The sequence below is a fragment of the Pseudophryne corroboree genome, chromosome 3 (assembly GCF_028390025.1).
Source record: "Pseudophryne corroboree isolate aPseCor3 chromosome 3, aPseCor3.hap2, whole genome shotgun sequence".
NCBI lineage: Eukaryota > Metazoa > Chordata > Amphibia > Anura > Myobatrachidae > Pseudophryne > Pseudophryne corroboree.
The window spans coordinates 193,770,947-193,792,505 of NC_086446.1; the positions used below are offsets into that span (position 1 = coordinate 193,770,947).

Sequence of the window (21,559 nt, forward strand, 5' to 3'; positions counted from 1 at the left end):
GACGTAAGAGAAAATAGGATTTTAATTACCTACAGTACCGGTAAATCCTCTTCTCGTAGTCCGTAGAGGATGCTGGGGCCCGCCCAGCGATTTGTTTTCCTGCTTTGGTTTTCTAGTTTTGTACTACCTGGTTCTTAGGTAAGTTCTGCATTGTTTACTGTTTCAGTACTGTTCAGCCGTTGCTGAGTTTTCCGGCACGTTAGACGAATTTGCCTGTTGTGTGAGCTGGTATGAATCTCACCACTATCTGTGTAATTCCTTCTCTCGAAGTATGTCGTCTCCTCGGGGCACAGTTTCTAGACTGAGTCTGGTAGGAGGGGCATAGAGGGAGGACCCAGTCCACACTATTAAACTCTTAAAGTGCCAATGGCTCCTGGTGGACCAGTCTATACCTCATGGTAGTAATATGGACCCCAGCATCCTTTACGGACTACGAGAAAAGGATTTACCGGTAGGTAATTAAAATCCTATTATTACATACCACAGTGTATATAACAGGTTTAATATATAAAGATGACTAAGAGATAACCAAACAGCATAGGTATCCATTTTAATTTTTTATTTTTTAGGAAAATTTCAGCACATTTTTTAGATGTATTCAACCACACACAAAATGTCAATTCATATTATGAAATTAAACAATTATTTCACTACAGTTATCATTTTAAGTATTTTTTTTTAAATTGAAATTAAGAAATATACTATATATGTAGACATATTAATCTCTAGTATATTCTAAATTGATTTCATGGTAGAGTTCAGATTTTGAATTTCAAATTGATGAAAATTCACAAATGAAAAGATGCTTTTCTTTACAATTTTTAGAATTCCATCTTCCCTTGTCATCCATTTCTACACAATTCTCATTTTCTTTTTTATTATTGGGTTTCTTAGGACTCCAGTTTGAGTAAGAAATTATTTCACCACTTGGATATCTAAAAGTGCCTTTTGTCTGTATATCAGATATACCCAAAACTGGATTAGCCCTATACTGCCAGGCTATGGATAGCACAGCTTGGTTTTCCTCTGCATTTGTTGGTGAAGCCAGCTGACCTCCTACTTTGCCACATGCTGTCATTGCATCATGATAATTAGCTTTTTCACCATTTGAAACATAGTACTTTTCACCACTTGTTGCTCCTCCCTTGAAAAACATAAAAGCTGAAATTGAATAAAAAAATAAAAATGAATATTTTATGGTAAGATGCTAAATGTTTTCTAACCTTAATGCTCTATCATTTTGAATGCCTAATTACAGAAAACATAGAAAGATACACAGAGGTGATTCTACCCAAGACAGACAGTGATACGTTTGAAGATATTAAGAACCAACAATAAAATGAATTATGTAAATTACTTGGAATTGTCGCTGGGTAATCTTACAAAGCTGGGGTGCACCCGCAGAGTTGAATATTAAATACTTAAGACAATGGGAGATTCATAAGAAATTAATCCATTAAAGACTTCTTGTGGGTCCACTATCATCTTTTTTATATTATTTTTAATGAGATATCTTTAGAATAAATATCTATATCCCACTAAACTATGGCAGGTGAGCTTCATACCAGGTAGCATATTTCAGTTCTCTGATGTGATAGCAGTTGCCAGGTTCTCAAAATTCTGGGTGATAGAATAGGACTTGCAGAGAAATGGGGTCCCGTGAAGTGGGCTGCAAGCTTTAATGCATCAATGCATAAATTCATGAACCAAATCCCCATACTTTATGTAATAAAATGAGTGAGTTTGCTATTGTGAGTGCTGAGCTCTGTTTTTTTTTTATTTATTCAAGCAATGTGTATGTATCTATACTGTATATGCAAAAAAGAGAGAATAAGCGCACAAATGGGTATAGTATAAAATAATTGTACTGTATAAAGGCTCACATATATCAAGAAAAGCATCAGCAGATAATAATCACTTAGCCACCAGGTAGGCATAACTTCCATGTCTTCCATGTCTTTCAGTAAAGTCAGATTCTTTGCAGAGTCTCTAGCACTGGGACCGCCACGTGACATCACCACGTCCATGTCCGCCCTCAATCAAGCCACGCCCAATGTGTTCCATCACCGCTTGGAGCTCCTGATGAAGTCCAAGCAGTAACGAAACGTGTTGAGCATGGCTTGTTTGACGGCGGAGTTGGTGACTATATATATTCTGTGTTTGCAACTGTAACTGGGTTATACAAACCTTTCTTCTGCTTTCTCATCTGTGATTGTAATGTACTTATTTGTTCAGTCAACACCGACATTTGCATTTTAAGGGCTTCGAGTGCTGAGAAAAGAGTGCTTGTTAATACTGTAGCAATACATCCAATAATCAAAACAACAACCATAAATAAAGCTTTTTTGTCATACAGGTCATAGCTAGCAAATTTATATCCTTAACACAGTTTTAGCTTAAAAAAATAATCAGATTTACTTTAGATGTGTGTAACTTTGAAGTTAAACACACATGCTAATTCTACATTGCTTACACTTTGGTCATGAAAGACAATGGTCTAGCAATAGGGGTTATAGTAGTATGGCCACACATTGTACCATTCACCAGTAGGATCTCAGAATGCTATGGAGGCCCAAGGCTCCTTGGCTGTGTTATTCTCTTAACAATAATATCAGTGCACAGCTCTCCCATGAGAAGTAAACAACAGAATGTCTCCAATCTAGTAACTAGGTGCTGGTACTACTGCCTGTCTAGGGGTTTTGGCTCAGATTTTGAACCAGGAACTTTTGGCAACATCAACAGCCATATTCTGAAATCAAACTATTTATACTGTATTTTGCTATATGGGCTGCAATTTAAAACAGTTGATGACTATTCTTAAGGCCAATACATTATGTGCTAATTATGCTAGAACATGTACAAGTTCTTAATGTTTAATATATAACATGTTTTTGATATCACTAGTAACTAAAAAGGTTTTTTAAAATAGAAATAAAAATTCAAACAATAATAATGTAACTGGGCACCAATCCAATCAGAGCAGAATACAATATATGTTTTTACCTGGGGCTCCACTGTCCCCCTTTTCACCTTTCTGGCCTGAGGGACCCTGTTTTCCTTCCTGTCCAGATTGCCCATCAACTCCCGGTAGCCCAGATTGCCCTGGTAATCCTGAAAAAAAAAAACACATATGCTAATTGTATATTGCTTACACTTTGGCCATAAAAGACAATGGTCTAGCAATGGGGGTTATGGTATTATGATCACACTGTACCATTCACCTGTAGGATCTCAGAATTCTATGGAGGCCCAAGGTTCCTAGGCTCCTTTATTCTCTTAACAATAATATCAGTGCACAGCTCTTCCATGAGAAGTAAGAAACAGAATGTCTCCAATCTAGTAACTAGGTGCTGGTACTACTGCCTGTCTAAGGTTTTTAGCTCAGATTTTGCACCAGGGACTTTTGGCAACATCAACAGCCATATTCTGAAAATCAAACTATTTATACTGTGTATTGCATAATATATATGATATATGTGCTGCAATTTAAAACAGTTGTAGACTATTGATTATGAGAATAAACAAATGTATGCTTCTAGCTTCTTTTGTTACAGCACAATACACAAAAACCTAAGGCCAATACATTACATGCTAATTATGCTAAAACATTTTCCAAAAAATAATTTTCTCATGGTGTAATAACATCCTTTACTTAAATGCAAAAATAGCAAACAAGTTCTTAATGTTTAATATATAGAAAAACATTTATGTTTTTGATATCACCAGTAACTAAAAAAATAGAATTCACAATTCAAACAATAATAATGCAACTGGGCACCAATCCAATCAGGGCAGAATACAACATTTATTTTTACCTGGGGCTCCACTGTCCCCCTTTTCACCTATCTGGCCTGAGGGACCCTGTTTTCCTTCCGGTCCAGATGGCCCGTCAACTCCTGGTAGCCCAGATTGCCCTGGCAATCCTGAAAAAAATAAAAAGAAACTTATATACACACACACACACACACACACACACACACACACACACACACACACACACACACACACACACATATATATTGTAATGCTGTAAGGGAACAAGGTGCTGTTTCCTGGGGTAAATGGCACATTGCAGCAGCTGAGGAATTATACAAGTCCAGTTTATGGTGCAACTGGCCACGACCAGTTTTATTAAACAGAAAATAAAACAAACACCAAAAGAAAATACCTTGCCTGTCCGGCACTAACTAAACACAAGAAGTTCCTAACTGTCTCTAGACAAAAACACAGAGTTTTCCTGTCAATACTGTTTAGCTCACTTGTATAAGGAAGCGTATCTCTCTCACAGAGATCCTGCAGTCTTCCCAGGTAGTCTGCACACACTAATCAGGCTAGCAGCCCTATAACACTCTTACACAGCTGAAACCCTGATTAGCCCTCTGTGAGGCCAAAGACCCGAAACTGGGCCCAATGTCTGGAACTTGCCCTATCTCTCTTTCAGGGCCCTTATCCAGCTTTTCCAATAAACTGAAAAGGTTCTGACAAAACCAAAACATTTTCCTAGAAGTTTTAATTTTTCTAATACTGTACATGTAAGACAAGAACCTGGGACAAACATACCTGCCCTCAAACACTATTCCAGTGTTCTTGTCACATATCCCCCTCCCCTGTTTTGACCTAAGGGCCGGAACACTGGTAGCCCCCAAACAGAAGATGCTGGACAATGCATTTGCGTTGGTCAATTGTGTTCCCGGTCTAGGTTCGACAGTAAACTTAAAATACTGCAATGCTAGAAACCATTCTTGCCTCTATTTACATACATCCATTTTAAAGGGGCATGATCTGTCACTAGTCTGAATTGTCTACCCAAGAGGTAATTTTTCAAGGTATCTAGTGCCCACATAATGGCCAAATCCTCCTTTTCCCCAATGGCATACCTTTTTTCATGCTCATTGAGTGTCCTACTCAAATAAATGATAGGGTGTTCATCCCCATCTCTGGTTTGAGACAGCACGGCCCCTATCCCTACCTCTGAGGCATCTGTCTGTACCACAAATTCTTTTGAAAAATCTGGTGTTATCAACACAGGTTGTGAACACAAAGCCACTTTTAACGCTTGGAACGCTTTTTCTGCATCAGGGTTCCATTTCACCATATTTGACTGCTTCCCTTTGGTAAGGTCTGACAAAGGCACAGCTGTGGTCGCAAAATTGGGAATAAACCGTCTATAGTACCCAGTTATTCCCAAAAAAGCCCTTACCTGTTTTTTATTCACTGGACGAGGCCAGTTTTGAATAGCATCAATTTTATTCAATTGGGGCCTAATCAGACCTCTGCCTATGGTGTAGCCCAAGTATTTGACCTCCTCCATTGCGAGGCAGCACTTCCTTGGGTTAGCAGTTAACCCTGCCTCTCTGATTGAGTCCAGTACTGCTTGCACATTAACCAAATGGGACCCCCAGTCTGTACTGTGAATTACCACATCATCCAAATAGGCAGCTGCATATTTTCTATGGGGCCTCAAAATTTTATCCATCGCCCGTTGAAAGGTTGCTGGAGCCCCATGCAACCCAAAGGGTAACATCTTATACTGGTACAGCCCCTCCGGAACCGAAAAGGCTGTTTTTTCTTTTGCGCTATCAGATAAAGGTATTTACCAGTAACCTTTGGTCAGGTCCAAGGTGGTGAGAAACCTGGCTGTTCCCAGCCTTTCTATAAGCTCATCCACACGGGGCATGGGGTATGCGTCAAACTTGGACACCTCATTTAACTTACGAAAGTCATTACAGAAGCGTATGCTACCATCTGGCTTCGGGATGAGAACTATGGGACTGGACCACTCACTGTTAGATTCCTCTATGACTCCAAGTTCTAACATGGTTTTAACTTCTCTAGCAACAGCTTCTCGCTGAGCTTCAGGAATCCTATATGGCTTTAAATGGACCCCTACCCCTGGTTCTGTGACAATGTCATGTTTTATTATGGTCGTTCGGCCAGGCAGCTCTGAAAATATCTCCCTATTTTGTATGAGAAATTCTTTTACCTGATTGTTCTGATCAGGTGATAATGTCTCTGACACCTTTACTGCGGGAAGCAACCGAGGTGAAGACACCGAAGGGCAAGGCTCCGCTGACAGAGACAACCTATCTTTCCAGGGTTTTATTAAGTTAACATGGTAGATTTGTTCGGGTTTTCTCTTTCCCGGTTGGTATACTTTGTAATTAACCTCATTCACTTTTTCCCTAATCTCAAATGGACCCTGCCATTTAACTAAGAACTTGCTTTCCACAGTGGGTACCAAAACAAGAACTCTATCTCCAGGAGCAAATTCCTGTATCTTGGCACTCCGGTTATATACCCTCTGTTGAGCACTTTGTGCCTGTTCCATGTGCTCTCTGACAATAGGTACCACGGCTGCAATCCTATCCTGCATTTGTGTTACATGTTCAACAACGCTTCTATAAGGAGTGGGCTGTCCTTCCTACGTCTCTTTGGCAATGTCCAACAGCCCTCTGGGGTGTCTACCATACAACAAATCAAATGGAGAAAACCCCGTAGAGGACTGAGGAACTTCTCTGATGGCCATTAACAAGTAGGGCAACAAACAATCCCAGTTTTTCCCATCTTTATCAACAACCTTTTTTAACATACTTTTTAATGTTTTATTAAACCTTTCCACCAACCCATCAGTTTGGGGATGGTAAATGGACGTCCTGAGGTGAGTGACCTTAAATAATTTGCACAATTCTTTCATGATCCTTGACATAAATGGAGTACCTTGGTCAGTCAAAATTTCTTTTGGTATTCCCACTCTACTAAAAACCTGCACCAGCTCCCTAGCTATCACCTTGATTGTGATAGTGCGTAAAGGGACAGCCTCAGGATATCGAGTGGCATAGTCCATTATTACCAGGATATACTGATGGCCCTGAGCGGACTTTAACAAGGGCCCCACGAGATCCATGGCTATTATGTCAAACGGGACCTCTTTAATAGGCATGGGAACTAGTGGGCTCCTGAAATGGGGTCTAGGGGCATGATACTGGCATTCAGGACAGGAAGAACAATATTCAGACACTTCTTTATAAACCCCTGGCCAAAAGAACCTTTTAAAACTCTTTCAGTGATTTTTTCGTGCCCCTAAATGTCCTGCTGTAACGTGACTATGAGCTAAATCTAGTACCGTTCTCCGATAAGGCTGGGGAACTACCAGCTGTTCCACCACATCCTCACCCCTTTTGACAATGTGGTACAAGAGCTCATTACAGATGGCCATGTGGGGATACATAATCCTGTCACCTGGTACCACAGGTTCCCCATTAACAATCTTAACATTCTCTCTAGCCTTTATTAAGGTAGGATCCTTTAACTGTTCAGATGCAAACAGATCCTTCTTTACCTCCAGGTCAGGCACGTTTTCAGTTCTAACTACTATGTCTCTGTTCCCAGCAAGAGTGTCTTCACTGGACTCCCCATCTGTCACTTCCCCAGCCAAGCTATCAAAAGGCAAAGGGTCAGAAAGTTCCGAAGACACACGTACATCCATAAAATCACAGTGATTATCAACTGGCTCTTTACTTCTCACATCTGTTGATAAACGTGATTTCCACAGTTTCCAAAAATGAGGAAAATCCCTCCCTATTATGGCCTCATGCACCAAGGTGGGGACCAGTCCTACTTTAACAATTGCTGACCCACAACAAGTTTCTATATTCACTTCAGCAGTGACATAATGTTGGGTATCCCCATGTATGCAAGTTACCCCAATAGGTATTTGCTGGACCTTTAAGGGGTTCACTAACCCAGCTTTCACGAGGGCAACTAAAAAATGGTGATCACCAGCGCTAAGGGAAATGCTGTCCAATTAATGCCGTATGGGTAGTGATAAGGAAGCTGGGTGTTAATACCAGCGAAACGCGTTGAGTTTGAGACTGTCGGACACATCTTCAGAAAAAACCCTCAACACCGTTGGACATTCTCCTTATCACTACCCATACGGCATTAATTGGACAGCATTTCCCTTGGACACCACCATCTGTGGAGGAATTGGAGTTTTTCCCTATCTGCATGGAAACGCTTGCATTGGTATGCTTAAAAGGGACATTCTGAACTCCACTGTTTTCATCAATTCTCCAGCAATCTTGATGGACATAATTCCAGAGGGAGTCCTAGCCGGGGTATGATATAATCTCTTATTGAGGGGACATGTGGATGTGTCACTAATCTTGAATAATCCATGTTCTTTTAATTGTGTTGTAAAGACATCTGTGATTTTAAGATATTGTTCTTATTAAATATACTATATATACTTTTTCAACATAACCTACCGTCCTAGATTTTTTATTGATCTAACTAGTTTTATTATCTATATACTTTATAAAACTTAGCGCTTTTGATCACCATTTTTTTACTGTATACATTCTCTTGGGGAATTACCACCCCCTACACCAGCAGCTTTTTGACAGCGCACTCCCTCTATTCTCTATCACGAGGGTAACTAAACTTCCTGAATCTAGCAAGGCCTCTACCCGGTTACCCTCTAAGAACACATCACACATTTGTTTTTCCAGCTCAGGTGAAGGTACCACAGTACAGGCTAACCTAGCAAAGAAAGACATTTTGCGACATTCAAAGGCAATTGGCAATAACATGACCTGGCATACCACACCTAAAACATTTAACCACACGATTATCAACCCGTTTGGGTAGCATAGACCTTTCTAGCCCCATTGGCATGTCTCCAGGGCCAGTGTTTACAGTCTCTCCAGCCTTGCGTCCTCTTATCCGCCCAGCAATGTTTTCCCATGGAACGGTCTTACCAGTCTTTACGGAAGGGCGCTGTCGAGGATCTATGGATTGCTGGGTGGTCATCATTAGTTCCTCTGCCGCCAAGTACCTCTCTACCATGTCCACTAATTGGTCAGCTGTATCTGGGCTTCCATGGCTCACCCACTTGCACAGGACCACGGGCAAAGATCTCAAACAGCGGTCCATGATGACTCTTTCAACCATCTTGGGAGTTAATGGCTCTGGCTGTAACCATTTTTTTGTTAGCTGAATAAGGTCACCTCTCCATGGTGTACACCCAACGGTGCATTCGTTGTGCTCGTACTGACAGCGTGACTCCCAGGCGGGACAGGATCTCAGTCTTTAGTTTATCATAGTCCCAAGCCTCAGCAGGGCTTAAATCAAAGTACGCTTTTTGGGGTTCACCTGACAGAAAAGGTGCCAGCAGACTGGCCCACTGTGCTTTCGGCCAGTTCTCACGCTCGGCAGTCCTTTCAAACGTGGTCAGGTAGGCCTCCACATCATCAACCTCTGTCATTTTCTGCAGGAAGTGACTGGCCCGTATAGAACTAGTGCTGGTCGGAGCACTGACGGCCACATCTCCAATCCGGGCTGCAAGGCTCTGCACCACTTCTGCTAAGGCCTCTCTATCCTGACGCTGTTGCCTCCAATTTTCCTCCATTGCCACCTGCTGCTGTCTGATGGCCTCCTGCTGAGCCGCTGTAGCTTGCAGCAAGGCTTTGAGCAGTTTCTCCATGTCGACAGATTTTTCAGGCGGCTTTGTAGCTGCTTTCACCCAGGACATATATCAAACACTCAGGGGTGAGTCTCAGCAACTTCACACTGGGCTGTATCTGCATAAACCACCATTTTCTGCAGGCCTCATAAAGCTGTTGCTTTCACTTATGCGCAGAACGGAGTGCTCGCATTCTCCACCAAGTTGTAACGCTGTAAGGGAACAAGGTGCTGTTTCCTGGGGTAAATGGCACCTTGCAGCAGCTGAGGAATCATACAAGTCCAGTTTATGGTGCAACTGGCCACGACCAGTTTTATTAAACAGAAAATAAAACAAACACCAAAAGAAAATACCTTGCCTGTTCGGCCCTAAATAAACACAAGAAGTTCCTAACTGTCTCTAGATAAAAACACAGAGTTTTCCTGTCAATACTGTTTAGCTCACTTGTATAAGGAAGCGTATCTCTCTCACAGAGATCCTGCAGTCTTCCCAGGTAGTCTGCACACACTAATCAGGCTAGCAGCCCTATAACACTCTTACACAGCTGAAACCCTGATTAGCCCTCTGTGAGGCCAAAGACCCGAAACTGGGCCCAATGTCTGGAACTTGCCCTATCTCTCTTTCAGGGCCCTTATCCAGCTTTTCCAATAAACTGAAAAGGTTCTGACAAAACATTTTCCTAGAAGTTTTCATTTTCCTAATACATGTAAGACAAGAGACAAGAACCTGGGACAAACATACCTGCCCTCAAACACTATTCCAGTGTTCTTGTCACAATATATATATATATATATATATATATATATAGAAGCAGTGTACGGAGGCACTCGGAGAAATAGACTGGTACAGCAGAGTGGTATACAACGTTTCGGAGCTTTAATGTCCCTCCGTCATCAGGTATAACAAATAATACAAACATGTGCCATAAATAGGATCCCCACCACGTGTGTCACTCGGCGTGCAGTTCCGGGATGCGGGCACCCACTGATGACGTCCGTTCCCTTTCCTTACATCACCATAGTAACGCTCTAAACAAAAATAAACCCATTAAAAACAATGTGGTACACTGAAATCAGCGTTACCTACACGTGATCACCACCATTATACTCATATCTGAACAGTATGCAGTTATTCTACAATCAATACAAATACATTATATAAAATATTGGATGAAAAAGAATATTTGATGCAAGAAATATTTGAAGAAAATAGTTATATGAGACAACCCAAGGCAAAATCAACATCATTGGAAAATCAAAACATACCTATGGGGATCATAAAAAAACAGTGTAATCCAAGGGTTTCATTTAACCCCCTGGGGGCCAATGTCCCAAGTTCATGAATCCACCTGGATTCCCTTTGTAATAATCGTAGCGATCTATCCCCACCTCGTAATTTAGCTGGCTCATGATCAATAATAATGTATCTCAATGATGCTAAACTATGCCCGGCATTTAAAAAATGCCGTGCCAGCGGTTGATCACTGTTACCAGAGGATAATGCATTTCTAATGGCCATTTTATGATTGGCCATCCGTTCTCTCAAAGTTCGATCTGTTTTTCCTACATAATTTTTGCCACATGGGCAAATAATCATGTAGATTATATACTTGGTGGTACATGTAACCCTGTGTTTAATTTCGTATCTTCTGCCATTAGACGGATGGTAGAAATACTTGCCAACAATTAAAGATCTACAGGTTATGCAATTGAGACATTTAAAGCACCCCTTCTTTAGAGATAAAAATCTATTCTGTTCACTCTGTAATGACTGTATGCTTGTGATATCGGTCTTAACCACCCAATCTCTAATGTTGCGTCCACGTATATAACACGGCATAATGGACGTCTCACTGAGATTAAGGTCACCGTCTGTAGACAGAATGGGCCATAAACTTCTGGCTGTACTGGCTATATCACTACTAGCAGTGCTATAATGATTGACCCAGGGCAAGCGTTTATCACTGATTTTTTTATCTTTTGATTTTAATAGTTGATCACGACTCGATTTCAAGGCTCTATCCTTAGCTTTCAATAAGAGCTCCAAATCATACCCTCGCTCATTAAATTTACGTATCATGATATCAATATGCTGTTTGGCATGTTCAATGTTACTGCAGATTCTAATTGCCCGTAAAAATTGAGAGTAAGGTAAACCAAATTTGAGCGATCTGGGATGAAAGCTCTGTGCATGAAGTATAGTATTCCTATCGGTAGATTTATAGAATAGTTCAGTACTAATTACTCCTTGATTAATCTATACCCTTACATCCAGATAATTAACTGTTTCAGTGCTGGCATTGTATGTAAACTTAACCGGATGACATTGGCTATTATGTTCTTCAGTGAACCCAGAAAGAGACTCATAATCACCGGACCAAACCAAAAACACATCATCTATGTACCTAACATAAAATAAGGCACATGTTTTGAATAAATCATTATTGAAAAATATGTCCTCCTCGACCATATACATGTAAGCATTTGCATACGACGGGGCCATGCTGGACCCCATCGCACACCCCGATGTCTGGAGATAAAAATTTCCATCGAAAAGGAAATAGTTGCATGTTAAGACCATTTCCAAAAGATCTATGAATAATGACACATCTGGTCCTTTGTATAAATCATTATCAGTAATGAGTTTCCTAACAGCCCACAGTCCCTGGTTGTTCGGGATTATCGTGTAAAGGCTAGTAATATCGATGCTACAAAGTAGAGTATCAGTTTTAATGGTGCCCAAGGCCCTCAATTTGTTAAGAAACATGGTAGTGTCAAGAAGATGTCTCTGATGATTGACGATACAGGGTTGTAACATAGCATCCAAGTAGACTGCCAGTTTTTGAAACAGGCCCCCTCGAGCCGATATTATGGGCCGTCCAGGGGGGTTTATCAAACTTTTATGAATCTTTGGCAGTGAATACAGGACCGGTACTACAGGACTATCCGTAGTGAGTGCCTGCATGAGTTCACTAGTCATGAGTCCTGCATCCACTGCCAATTGGAGTTTATGTCTAAGTTGTTTGCTAAATAGATGTGTTGGATCATTCTTAAGTAGTTTGTAAACCTTATCATCACTTAACTGCCTCTGCAACTCGCTCTTATATTCTTCCATATCCTGAATCACGATAGCCCCGCCCTTGTCAGCGGGGCGTATCGTGATATCAGTGTATGAAGAGAGATCTTTAAGAGCATTAAACTCTTCCTTACTTAAAATATTGGCAGAAGGTTTATTTTTGTACTTGTTATTAATCTCAGGTATAAGAGAATTTGCAACAGTGTTATCCAGCATGCGGTTAAAGGTCTTAATCGACATATTGTTAGACATGGGATCAAAACATGAACGCTTTTGTATCTTACTTAATTGGGGTGGCAACTCGTTCTGTCTCTGAGTCCCTATGTTTGCCTTCGAACCCCGAAAGTGTTCGTGAAGTTTCAATTTCCGATTAAGGCTGTATTTTTCAACTTCCCATTGTAGAGTGTCAAATCGTACGGTGGTCACAAAAGATAGACCCTTTGATAGTACCTTCATTTCAATGTCCGTCAAAGGGTGTGATGAAAGATTAAACACTATCTCCTCCCTTGTAGCGGCAGACGCCCGCGCTTGCCTCGTCCGCGTTCTTTGGTTTTGGCCGCCTCTCCTGGTCCATCTCCTCGACCGCGTCCGCGGCGGGTACGTACCCCTGAAGGGGCAGTTGGATCTCGTGAGCGGCCATCCACCAACGCATCCGTGTCACTATTAGATGTTCTCTCTTGGGAAGAATCAGTCTGCCACAATTGTCTATAATTGCGCTGCTTGTACATACGCATACGATCATTACGTGTGCTGCTGACCCATTGGTAAACTCTGTTCATTTCGTAATCAGCATTAACCTTCAATAATTTTTGTTTTTTAAACTGTATTAAGTCCCGTTTATATCTTACAAGCTGATTGTGTAGTTTATCAAACCAATCAGTGTCAGTATCAGCTGATATTGCTGCTTTGTGTTGTGTCTCAAATGCAGTGATTTTCTCACGCGCTATATTCAGCTCTCTTGATGATTCCTTGATAACGAGGAGTAATAAATCAAAACTGCACTTATTTAGTACAGCTATCCATTTTTTACAAAATGAAGTATTATGTCTGCCGATTGTAGGTGAATTTCTAATCCTAAATCCACGAGGAATTTTTTTATCCTTATAATAATCACTTAACGTGATCCCATGGTATAGATAGTCAATCTCTTTTTGTTTCAATCTCAATAATTCTCTATACAGATATTCAATCGGCTGTGCATCAATATCATCATCCAAACGCTGTTTAACCAATATAGATTCTGCTTCTGTGTCAGTAAGAGTCAATGTGGTTCCCTGTGTTAGCAAAAACATATTCACAGTTGCAATATCCACATCATCCACCACAGTGTTAAGCTCAGCCATAGTGAAAAAAATGTTCTGATACGTGGTAGGAAATACACAAATCACATCACTTGGGTGCTAAAGCCCAGAGATCCCGCTCTCTGCAAGGGGGTAACTCACAATATGTAGAAGTCGTTCGGGCAGCACTCCCAATGCCAAAACAAATGTCCCGGTGCCTTCCTAGGTACCTTCGGCAGGTCCAAATAATAGGAGCAGTGTACGGCGGCACTCGGAGAAATAGACTGGTACAGCAGAGTGGTATACAACGTTTCGGAGCTTTAATGTCCCTCCGTCATCAGGTATAACAAATAATACAAACATGTACCTTAAATAGAATCCCCACCACGTGTGTCACTCGGCGTGCAGTTCCGGGATGCGGGCGCCCACTGATGACGTCCGTTCCCTTTCCTTCCTAGGAAGGCACCGGGACATTTGTTTTGGGATTGGGAGTGCTGCCCGAACGACTTCTACATATTGTTTGTTTTTGTTACCCCCTTGCAGAGAGCGGGATCTCTGGGCTTTAGCACCCAAGTGATGTGATTTGAGTATTTCCTACCACGTATCAGAACATTTTTTTCACTATGGCTGAACTTAACACTGTGGTGGATGATGTGGACATTGCAAATGTGAATCTGTCTTTGCTAACACAGGGAACCACATTGACTCTTACTGACACAGAAGCAGAATCTATATTGGTTAAACAGTGTTTGGATGATGATATTGATGCACAACCGATTGAATATCTGTATAGAGAATTATTGAGATTGAAACAAAAAGAGATTGACTATCTATACCATGGGATCACGTTAAGTGATTATTATAAGGATAAAAAAATTTAGTGGATTTAGGATTAGAAATTCACCTACAATCGGCAGACATAATACTTCATTTTGTAAAAATTGGATAGCTGTACTAAATAAGTGCAGTTTTGATTTATTACACCTCGTTATCGAGGAATCATCAAGAGAGCTGAATATAGCGCGTGAGAAAATCACTGCATTTGAGACACAACACAAAGCAGCAATATCAGCTGATACTGACACTGATTGGTTTGATAAACTACACAATCAGCTTGTAAGATATAAACGGGACTTAATACAGTTTAAAAAACAAAAATTATTGAAGGTTAATGCTGATTACGAAATGAACAGAGTTTACCAATGGGTCAGCAGCACACGTAATGATCGTATGCGTATGTACAAGCAGCGCAATTATAGACAATTGTGGCAGACTGATTCTTCCCAAGAGAGAACATCTAATAGTGACACGGATGCAATGGTGGATGGCCGCTCACGAGATCCAACTGCCCCTTTAGGGGTACGTACCCGCCGCGGACGCGGCCGAGGAGATGGACCAGGAGAGGCGGCCAAAACCAAAGAACGTGGACGAGGCAAGTGCGGGCGTCCGCCGCTACAAGGGAGGAGATAGTGTTTAATCTTTCATCACACCCTTTGACGGACATTGAAACGAGGGTACTATCAAAGGGTCTATCTTTTGTGCCCACCGTACGATTTGACACTCTACAATGGGAAGTTGAAAAATGCAGCCTTAATCGGAAATTGAAACTTCACGAACACTTTCGGGGTTCGAAGGCAAACATAGGGACTCAGAGACAGAACGAGTTGCCACCCCAATTAAGTAAGATACAAAAGCGTTCATGTTTTGATCCCATGTCTAACAATATGTCGATTAAGACCTTTAACCGCATGTTGGATAACACTGTTGCAAATTCACTTATACCTGAGATTAATAAAATGTACAAAAATAAACCTTCTGCCAATAATTTAAGTAAGGAAGAGTTTAATGCTCTTAAAGATCTCTCTTCATACACTGATATCACGATACGCCCCGCTGACCAGGGCGGGGCTATAGTGATTCAGGATATGGAAGAATATAAGAGCGAGTTGCAGAGGCAGTTAAGTGATGATAAGGTTTACAAACTACTTAAGAATGATCCGACATCTATTTAGCAAACAACTTAGACATAAACTCCAATTGGCAGTGGATGCAGGACTCATGACTAGTGAACTCATGCAGGCACTCACTACGGATAGTCCTGTAGTACCGGTCCTGTATTCACTGCCAAAGATTCATAAAAGTTTGATAAACCCCCCTGGACGGCCCATAATATCGGCTCGAGGGGGCCTGTTTCAAAAACTGGCAGTCTTCTTGGATGCTATGTTATAACCGTGTATCGTCAATCATCAGAGACATCTTCTTGACACTACCATGTTTCTTAACAAATTGAGGGCCTTGGGCACCATTAAAACTGATAGTCTACTCTGTAGCATCGATATTACTAGCCTTTACACGATAATCCCGAACAACCAGGGACTGTGGGCTGTTAGGAAACTCATTACTGATAATGATTTATACAAAGGACCAGATGTGTCATTATTCATAGATCTTTTGGAAATGGTCTTAACATGCAACTATTTCCTTTTCGATGGAAAATTTTATCTCCAGACATCGGGGTGTGCGATGGGGTCCAGCGTGGCCCCGTCGTATGCAAATGCTTACATGTATATGGTCGCGGAGGACATATTTTTCAATAATGATTTATTCAAAACATGTGCCTTATTTTATGTTAGGTACATAGATGATGTGTTTTTGGTTTGGTCCGGTGATTATGAGTCTCTTTCTGGGTTCATTGAAGAACATAATAGCCAATGTTATCCGGTTAAGTTTACATACAATGCCAGCACTGAAACAGTTAATTATCTGGATGTAAGGAGTAATTAGTACTGAACTATTCTATAAATCTACCGATAGGAATACTATACTTCATGCACAGAGCTTTCATCCCAGATCGCTCAAATTTGGTTTACCTTACTCTCAATTTTTACGGGCAATTAGAACCTGCAGTAACATTGAACATGCCAAACAGCATATTGATATCATGATACGTAAATTTAATGAGCGAGTGTATGATTTGGAGCTCTTATTGAAAGCTAAGGATAGAGCCTTGAAATCGAGTCGTGATCAACTATTAAAATCAAAAGATAAGAAAATCAGTGATAAACGCATGCCCTGGGTCAATCATTATAGCACTGCTAGTAGTGATATAGCCAGCACAGCCAGAAGTTTATGGCCCATTCTGTCTACAGACGGTGACCTTAATCTCAGTGAGACGTCCATTATGCCGTGTTATACACGTGGACGCAACATTAGAGATTGGGTGGTTAAGACCGATATCACAGGCATACAGTCATTACAGAGTGAACAGAATAGATTTTTATCTCTAAAGAAGGGGTGCTTTAAATGTCTCAATTGCATAACCTGTAGATCTTTAATTGTTGGCAAGTATTTCTACCATCCGTCTAATGGCAGAAGATACGAAATTAAACACAGGGTTACATGTACCACCAAGTATATAATCTACATGATTATTTGCCCATGTGGCAAAAATGATGTAGGAAAAACAGATCGAACTTTGAGAGAACGGATGGCCAATCATAAAATGGCCATTAGAAATGCATTATCCTCTGGTAACAGTGATCAAACGCTGGCACGGCATTTTTTAAATGCCGGGCATAGTTTAGCATCATTGAGATACATTATTATTGATCATGAGCCAGCTAAATTACGAGGTGGGGATAGATCGCTACGATTATTACAAAGGGAATCCAGGTGGATTCATGAACTTGGGACATTGGCCCCCAGGGGGTTAAATGAAACCCTTGGATTACACTGTTTTTTATGATCCCCATAGGTATGTTTTGATATTCCAATGATGTTGATTTTGCCTTGGGTTTTCTCATATAACTATTTTCTTCAAATATTTCTTGCATCAAATATTCTTTTTCATCCAATATTTTATATAATGTATTTGTATTGATTGTAGAATAACTGCATACTATTTAGACATGAGTATAATGGTGGTGATCACGTGTAGGTAACGCTGATTTCAGTGTACCACATTGTTTTTAATGGGTTTATTTTTGTTTAGAGCGTTACTATGGTGATGTAAGGATAGGGAACGGACGTCATCAGTGGGCGCCCGCATCCCGGAACTGCACGCCGAGTGACACACGTGGTGGGGATCCTATTTAAGGTACATGTTTGTATTATTTGTTATACCTGATGACGGAGGGACATTAAAGCTCCGAAACGTTGTATACCACTCTGCTGTACCAGTCTATTTCTCCGAGTGCCGCCGTACACTGCTTCTATTATGTGGAACTGCCGAAGGTACCTAGGAAGGCATCGGGACATTTGTTTTGGCATTGGGAGTGCTGCCCGAACGACTTCTATATATATATATATATATATATATATATATATATATTTATTTATTTTTGTCCTTATGCATCTATGCTGCGACGGGCACACATTGCAGCATGCTTAGCGGGGAATAGCAGGAGCATACGTACACACGCACCTGCTATCCATTCATTGCTAATGGGGAGCCAGCGGGTGCACTCTAGCACAGCATGCTGAGATGCATGCTAAAAAATGATGCTATACACAGCAAAGACAAACACACCTGTACATATATATTTATATATATATATATATATTGACTACATATGTATAGACTATATATATATATATATATATATATATATATATATATATACACACACACACGCACACACACACACACACACACACACACACACACACACACACACACAGATACGGTAAAAAGTGACAGGACTATTTTTGTAGTTCATTAAATTCTACACATTGGAGGTGCAATCCAAATTTTGATCCAATTTTCCATTTGGGCATTATCGTTCCTGCAATGCAAGCCACGCATCGATAACGCCGTCATTATATCAACCCCTTTCATCCCCCTAGGGGAGGTTTATTAAAATTCTAATAATTAAGTTTTCCTATTTCCCACCTGAAGAATACCTATGATAAATTTCAGCTTCCTAACATATCGGGAAGTAAGAAAATTAGTGCTGAGTCAGTCAGTCAGTCAGTCAGTCAGTCAGTGAGTGAGGGCTTTTATATATATATATATATATATATATATATACACATATATATATATATATATATATATATATATATATAAAATTCTATTTTGAAGGAGTTTTTAGTTTACCTTGTTCTCCTTTTTCTCCTTTTAGTCCTTCTTTACCATCCATTCCTGGTAAACCATCCTTTCCCGGAGCGCCACATGTTATAACAGAATAGGCATTGCTATCTGGATCTTTACATATCTGAGTCCCAGATAACACCAATGATGCACTGATTAGGGTGCAGAGAGCCTGAAGAGCTTGCATATTCCAAATATTACAGATCTTTAGTGGATAAGAAGTAAAGAGGTAATGTAAAGTTTATTGTTAGTACTACAGATGAAAAAAAAAATTTTTTTTCCATTAGTGTTGTTGTTGTGTAAAAATATAAATAATTGCTAAATCTTAAAAAAATATTTTAACAAAACCATTTAATGGTAACTTTTTTTATGTTCATACTCATAGTGCAACGTTCTTCTCATTGCAACATTTTATCAAATTTGCTGTGCTGTGTTACCAAACTTGCTGCACAAAAATACTGGAAACTATAATTTTGCTCCAAGATATTAAGAGAAAAAGAAGTTCTATTTCAAAGTACAGTAGTTTGTTTTACACATTTATTAAATAAATCCAAATTAGCAAAAAGACAATTATTTTCAGTGTCTACTTAATTGTTTCTCTTTTCTCTAGATTTAAATCTCAATCCACATATATAATTATTAGAAATATAAATATGTAATATAAATAGTATGCAGATACTGTTCTTACCTTTTCAGATGTGAAGAGCTAGAGAGCACTGTAAAAGTCAACTGCTGTACACTTAATTAAATCCCTGCAATACATATCTACTGTGTGTATATATACTGTACTAAATAGTTTTCTTAGTTACATAATTTATATAGATGGAACTCGATATTTCTAGTTGTAAATTACAATGGCCTGAAAGTGATAAGCAGAGTAGATAAATAATTAGCTGAACATGAAAATCCAGTTAAACCAGCAATTCATCAGCAAAGTATCCCCATAAGTTTGCAAATGTACAGTATTTTATGTCTCTGCTATTAAGTTATGTGCCACATTCAGATTGTGTTACACGTTTCCCAAATGGCGCACAAAAGTCTCAAATTTATTTTGGACAAAGTAAAAAAGAAATAAGTGATTAAACTAATTTTCAATTAAACAGGGGTGGATTGGGATTGAACACCAGCCCAGGAAATTTATGGAAGCAGTCCTAAGTCTGTTGAGGGGAAGGGGCCTGTCAAGAGGACAGGGTCACTCCTCAGATGTCCTGATTCTGAGATAGACACAGTTGGGGCCTCCGTTGCTTTATGTTATGCTAATGTTTACCTAAGACTTTATGCATATGCTGCTACAATGCCCTTCCCTGATGTAAATCTGTACATCTGAATATGACTGAGTAGGACCGATATGCCCACTTTCAGTGTCTACTGACACTGCAGTCGTGCCTTTATTCTACTTCTGATTTTATAGATTTTTCATTTTACAAACCCCTTTTTTTTAACCTTATATGTTTCAAAGTACAAGGAGGGGTAGCTACATACACTACATACAGCACAGTACAGGGAGGGAGCACACACTACATACAGCACAGTACAGGGAGGGAGCACACACTACATACAGCACAGTACAGGGAGGGAGCACACACTACATACAGCACAGTACAGGGAGGGAGCACACACTACATACAGCACAGTACAGGGAGGGAGCACACACTACATACAGCACAGTATAGGGAGGGAGCACACACTACATACAGCACAGTACAGGGAGGGAGCACACACTACATACAGCACAGTACAGGGAGGGAGCACACACTACATACAGCACAGTACAGGGAGGGAGCACACACTACATACAGCACAGTACAGGGAGGGAGCACACACTACATACAGCACAGTACAAGGAGGGAGCACACACTACATACAGCACAGTACAGGGGGGAGCACACACTACATACAGCACAGTACAGGGAGGGAGCACATACTACATACAGCACAGTATAGGGAGGGAGCACACACTTCATACAGCACAGTACAGGGAGGGAGCACACACTACATACAGCACAGTACAGGGAGGGAGCACACACTACATACAGCACAGTGCAAGGAGGGAGCACACACTACATACAGCACAGTACAGGGAGGGAGCACACACTACATACAGCACAGTACAAGGAGGGAGCACACACTACATACAGCACAGTACAGGGAGGGAGCACACACTACATACAGCACAGTACAGGGAGGGAGCACACACTACATACAGCACAGTACAGGGAGGGAGCACACACTACATACAGCACAGTACAAGGAGGGAGCACACACTACATACAGCACAGTACAGGGAGGGAGCACACACTACATACAGCACAGTACAGGGAGGGAGCACACACTACATACAGCACAGTACACGGAGGGGGAGCACACACTATATACATCACTGTACAGGGAGGGGGAGCACACACTACATACAGCACAGTATAGGGAGGAGGAGCACACACTACATACAGCACAGTACAGGGAGGCAGCACACACTACATACAGCACAGTACACGGAGGGAGTACACACTACATACAGCACAGTACAGGGAGGGAGCACACACTACATACAGCACAGTACAGGGAGGGAGCACACACTACATACAGCACAGTACACGGAGGGAGTACACACTACATACAGCACAGTACAGGGAGGGAGCACACACTACA

At 40.7% G+C, this 21,559-nt stretch overlaps 1 protein-coding gene across 1 annotated transcript; it reads right to left on the minus strand.

The window, feature by feature from the left end:
• Positions 1 to 729: 729 nt before the first annotated feature.
• LOC135057582 (pulmonary surfactant-associated protein D-like) lies at positions 730 to 19,651 on the minus strand. Its single transcript, XM_063963417.1, has 6 exons — positions 19,599 to 19,651; positions 18,917 to 19,115; positions 3,816 to 3,923; positions 3,004 to 3,111; positions 2,188 to 2,271; positions 730 to 1,161 (listed from the first exon to the last, which is right to left on the minus strand). Exons 2-6 carry the CDS (start codon positions 19,095 to 19,097, stop codon positions 773 to 775), a joined length of 870 nt encoding a protein of 289 aa, XP_063819487.1. The 5' UTR covers positions 19,098 to 19,115; positions 19,599 to 19,651; the 3' UTR covers positions 730 to 772.
• Between the last annotated feature and the right edge of the window lie 1,908 nt (positions 19,652 to 21,559).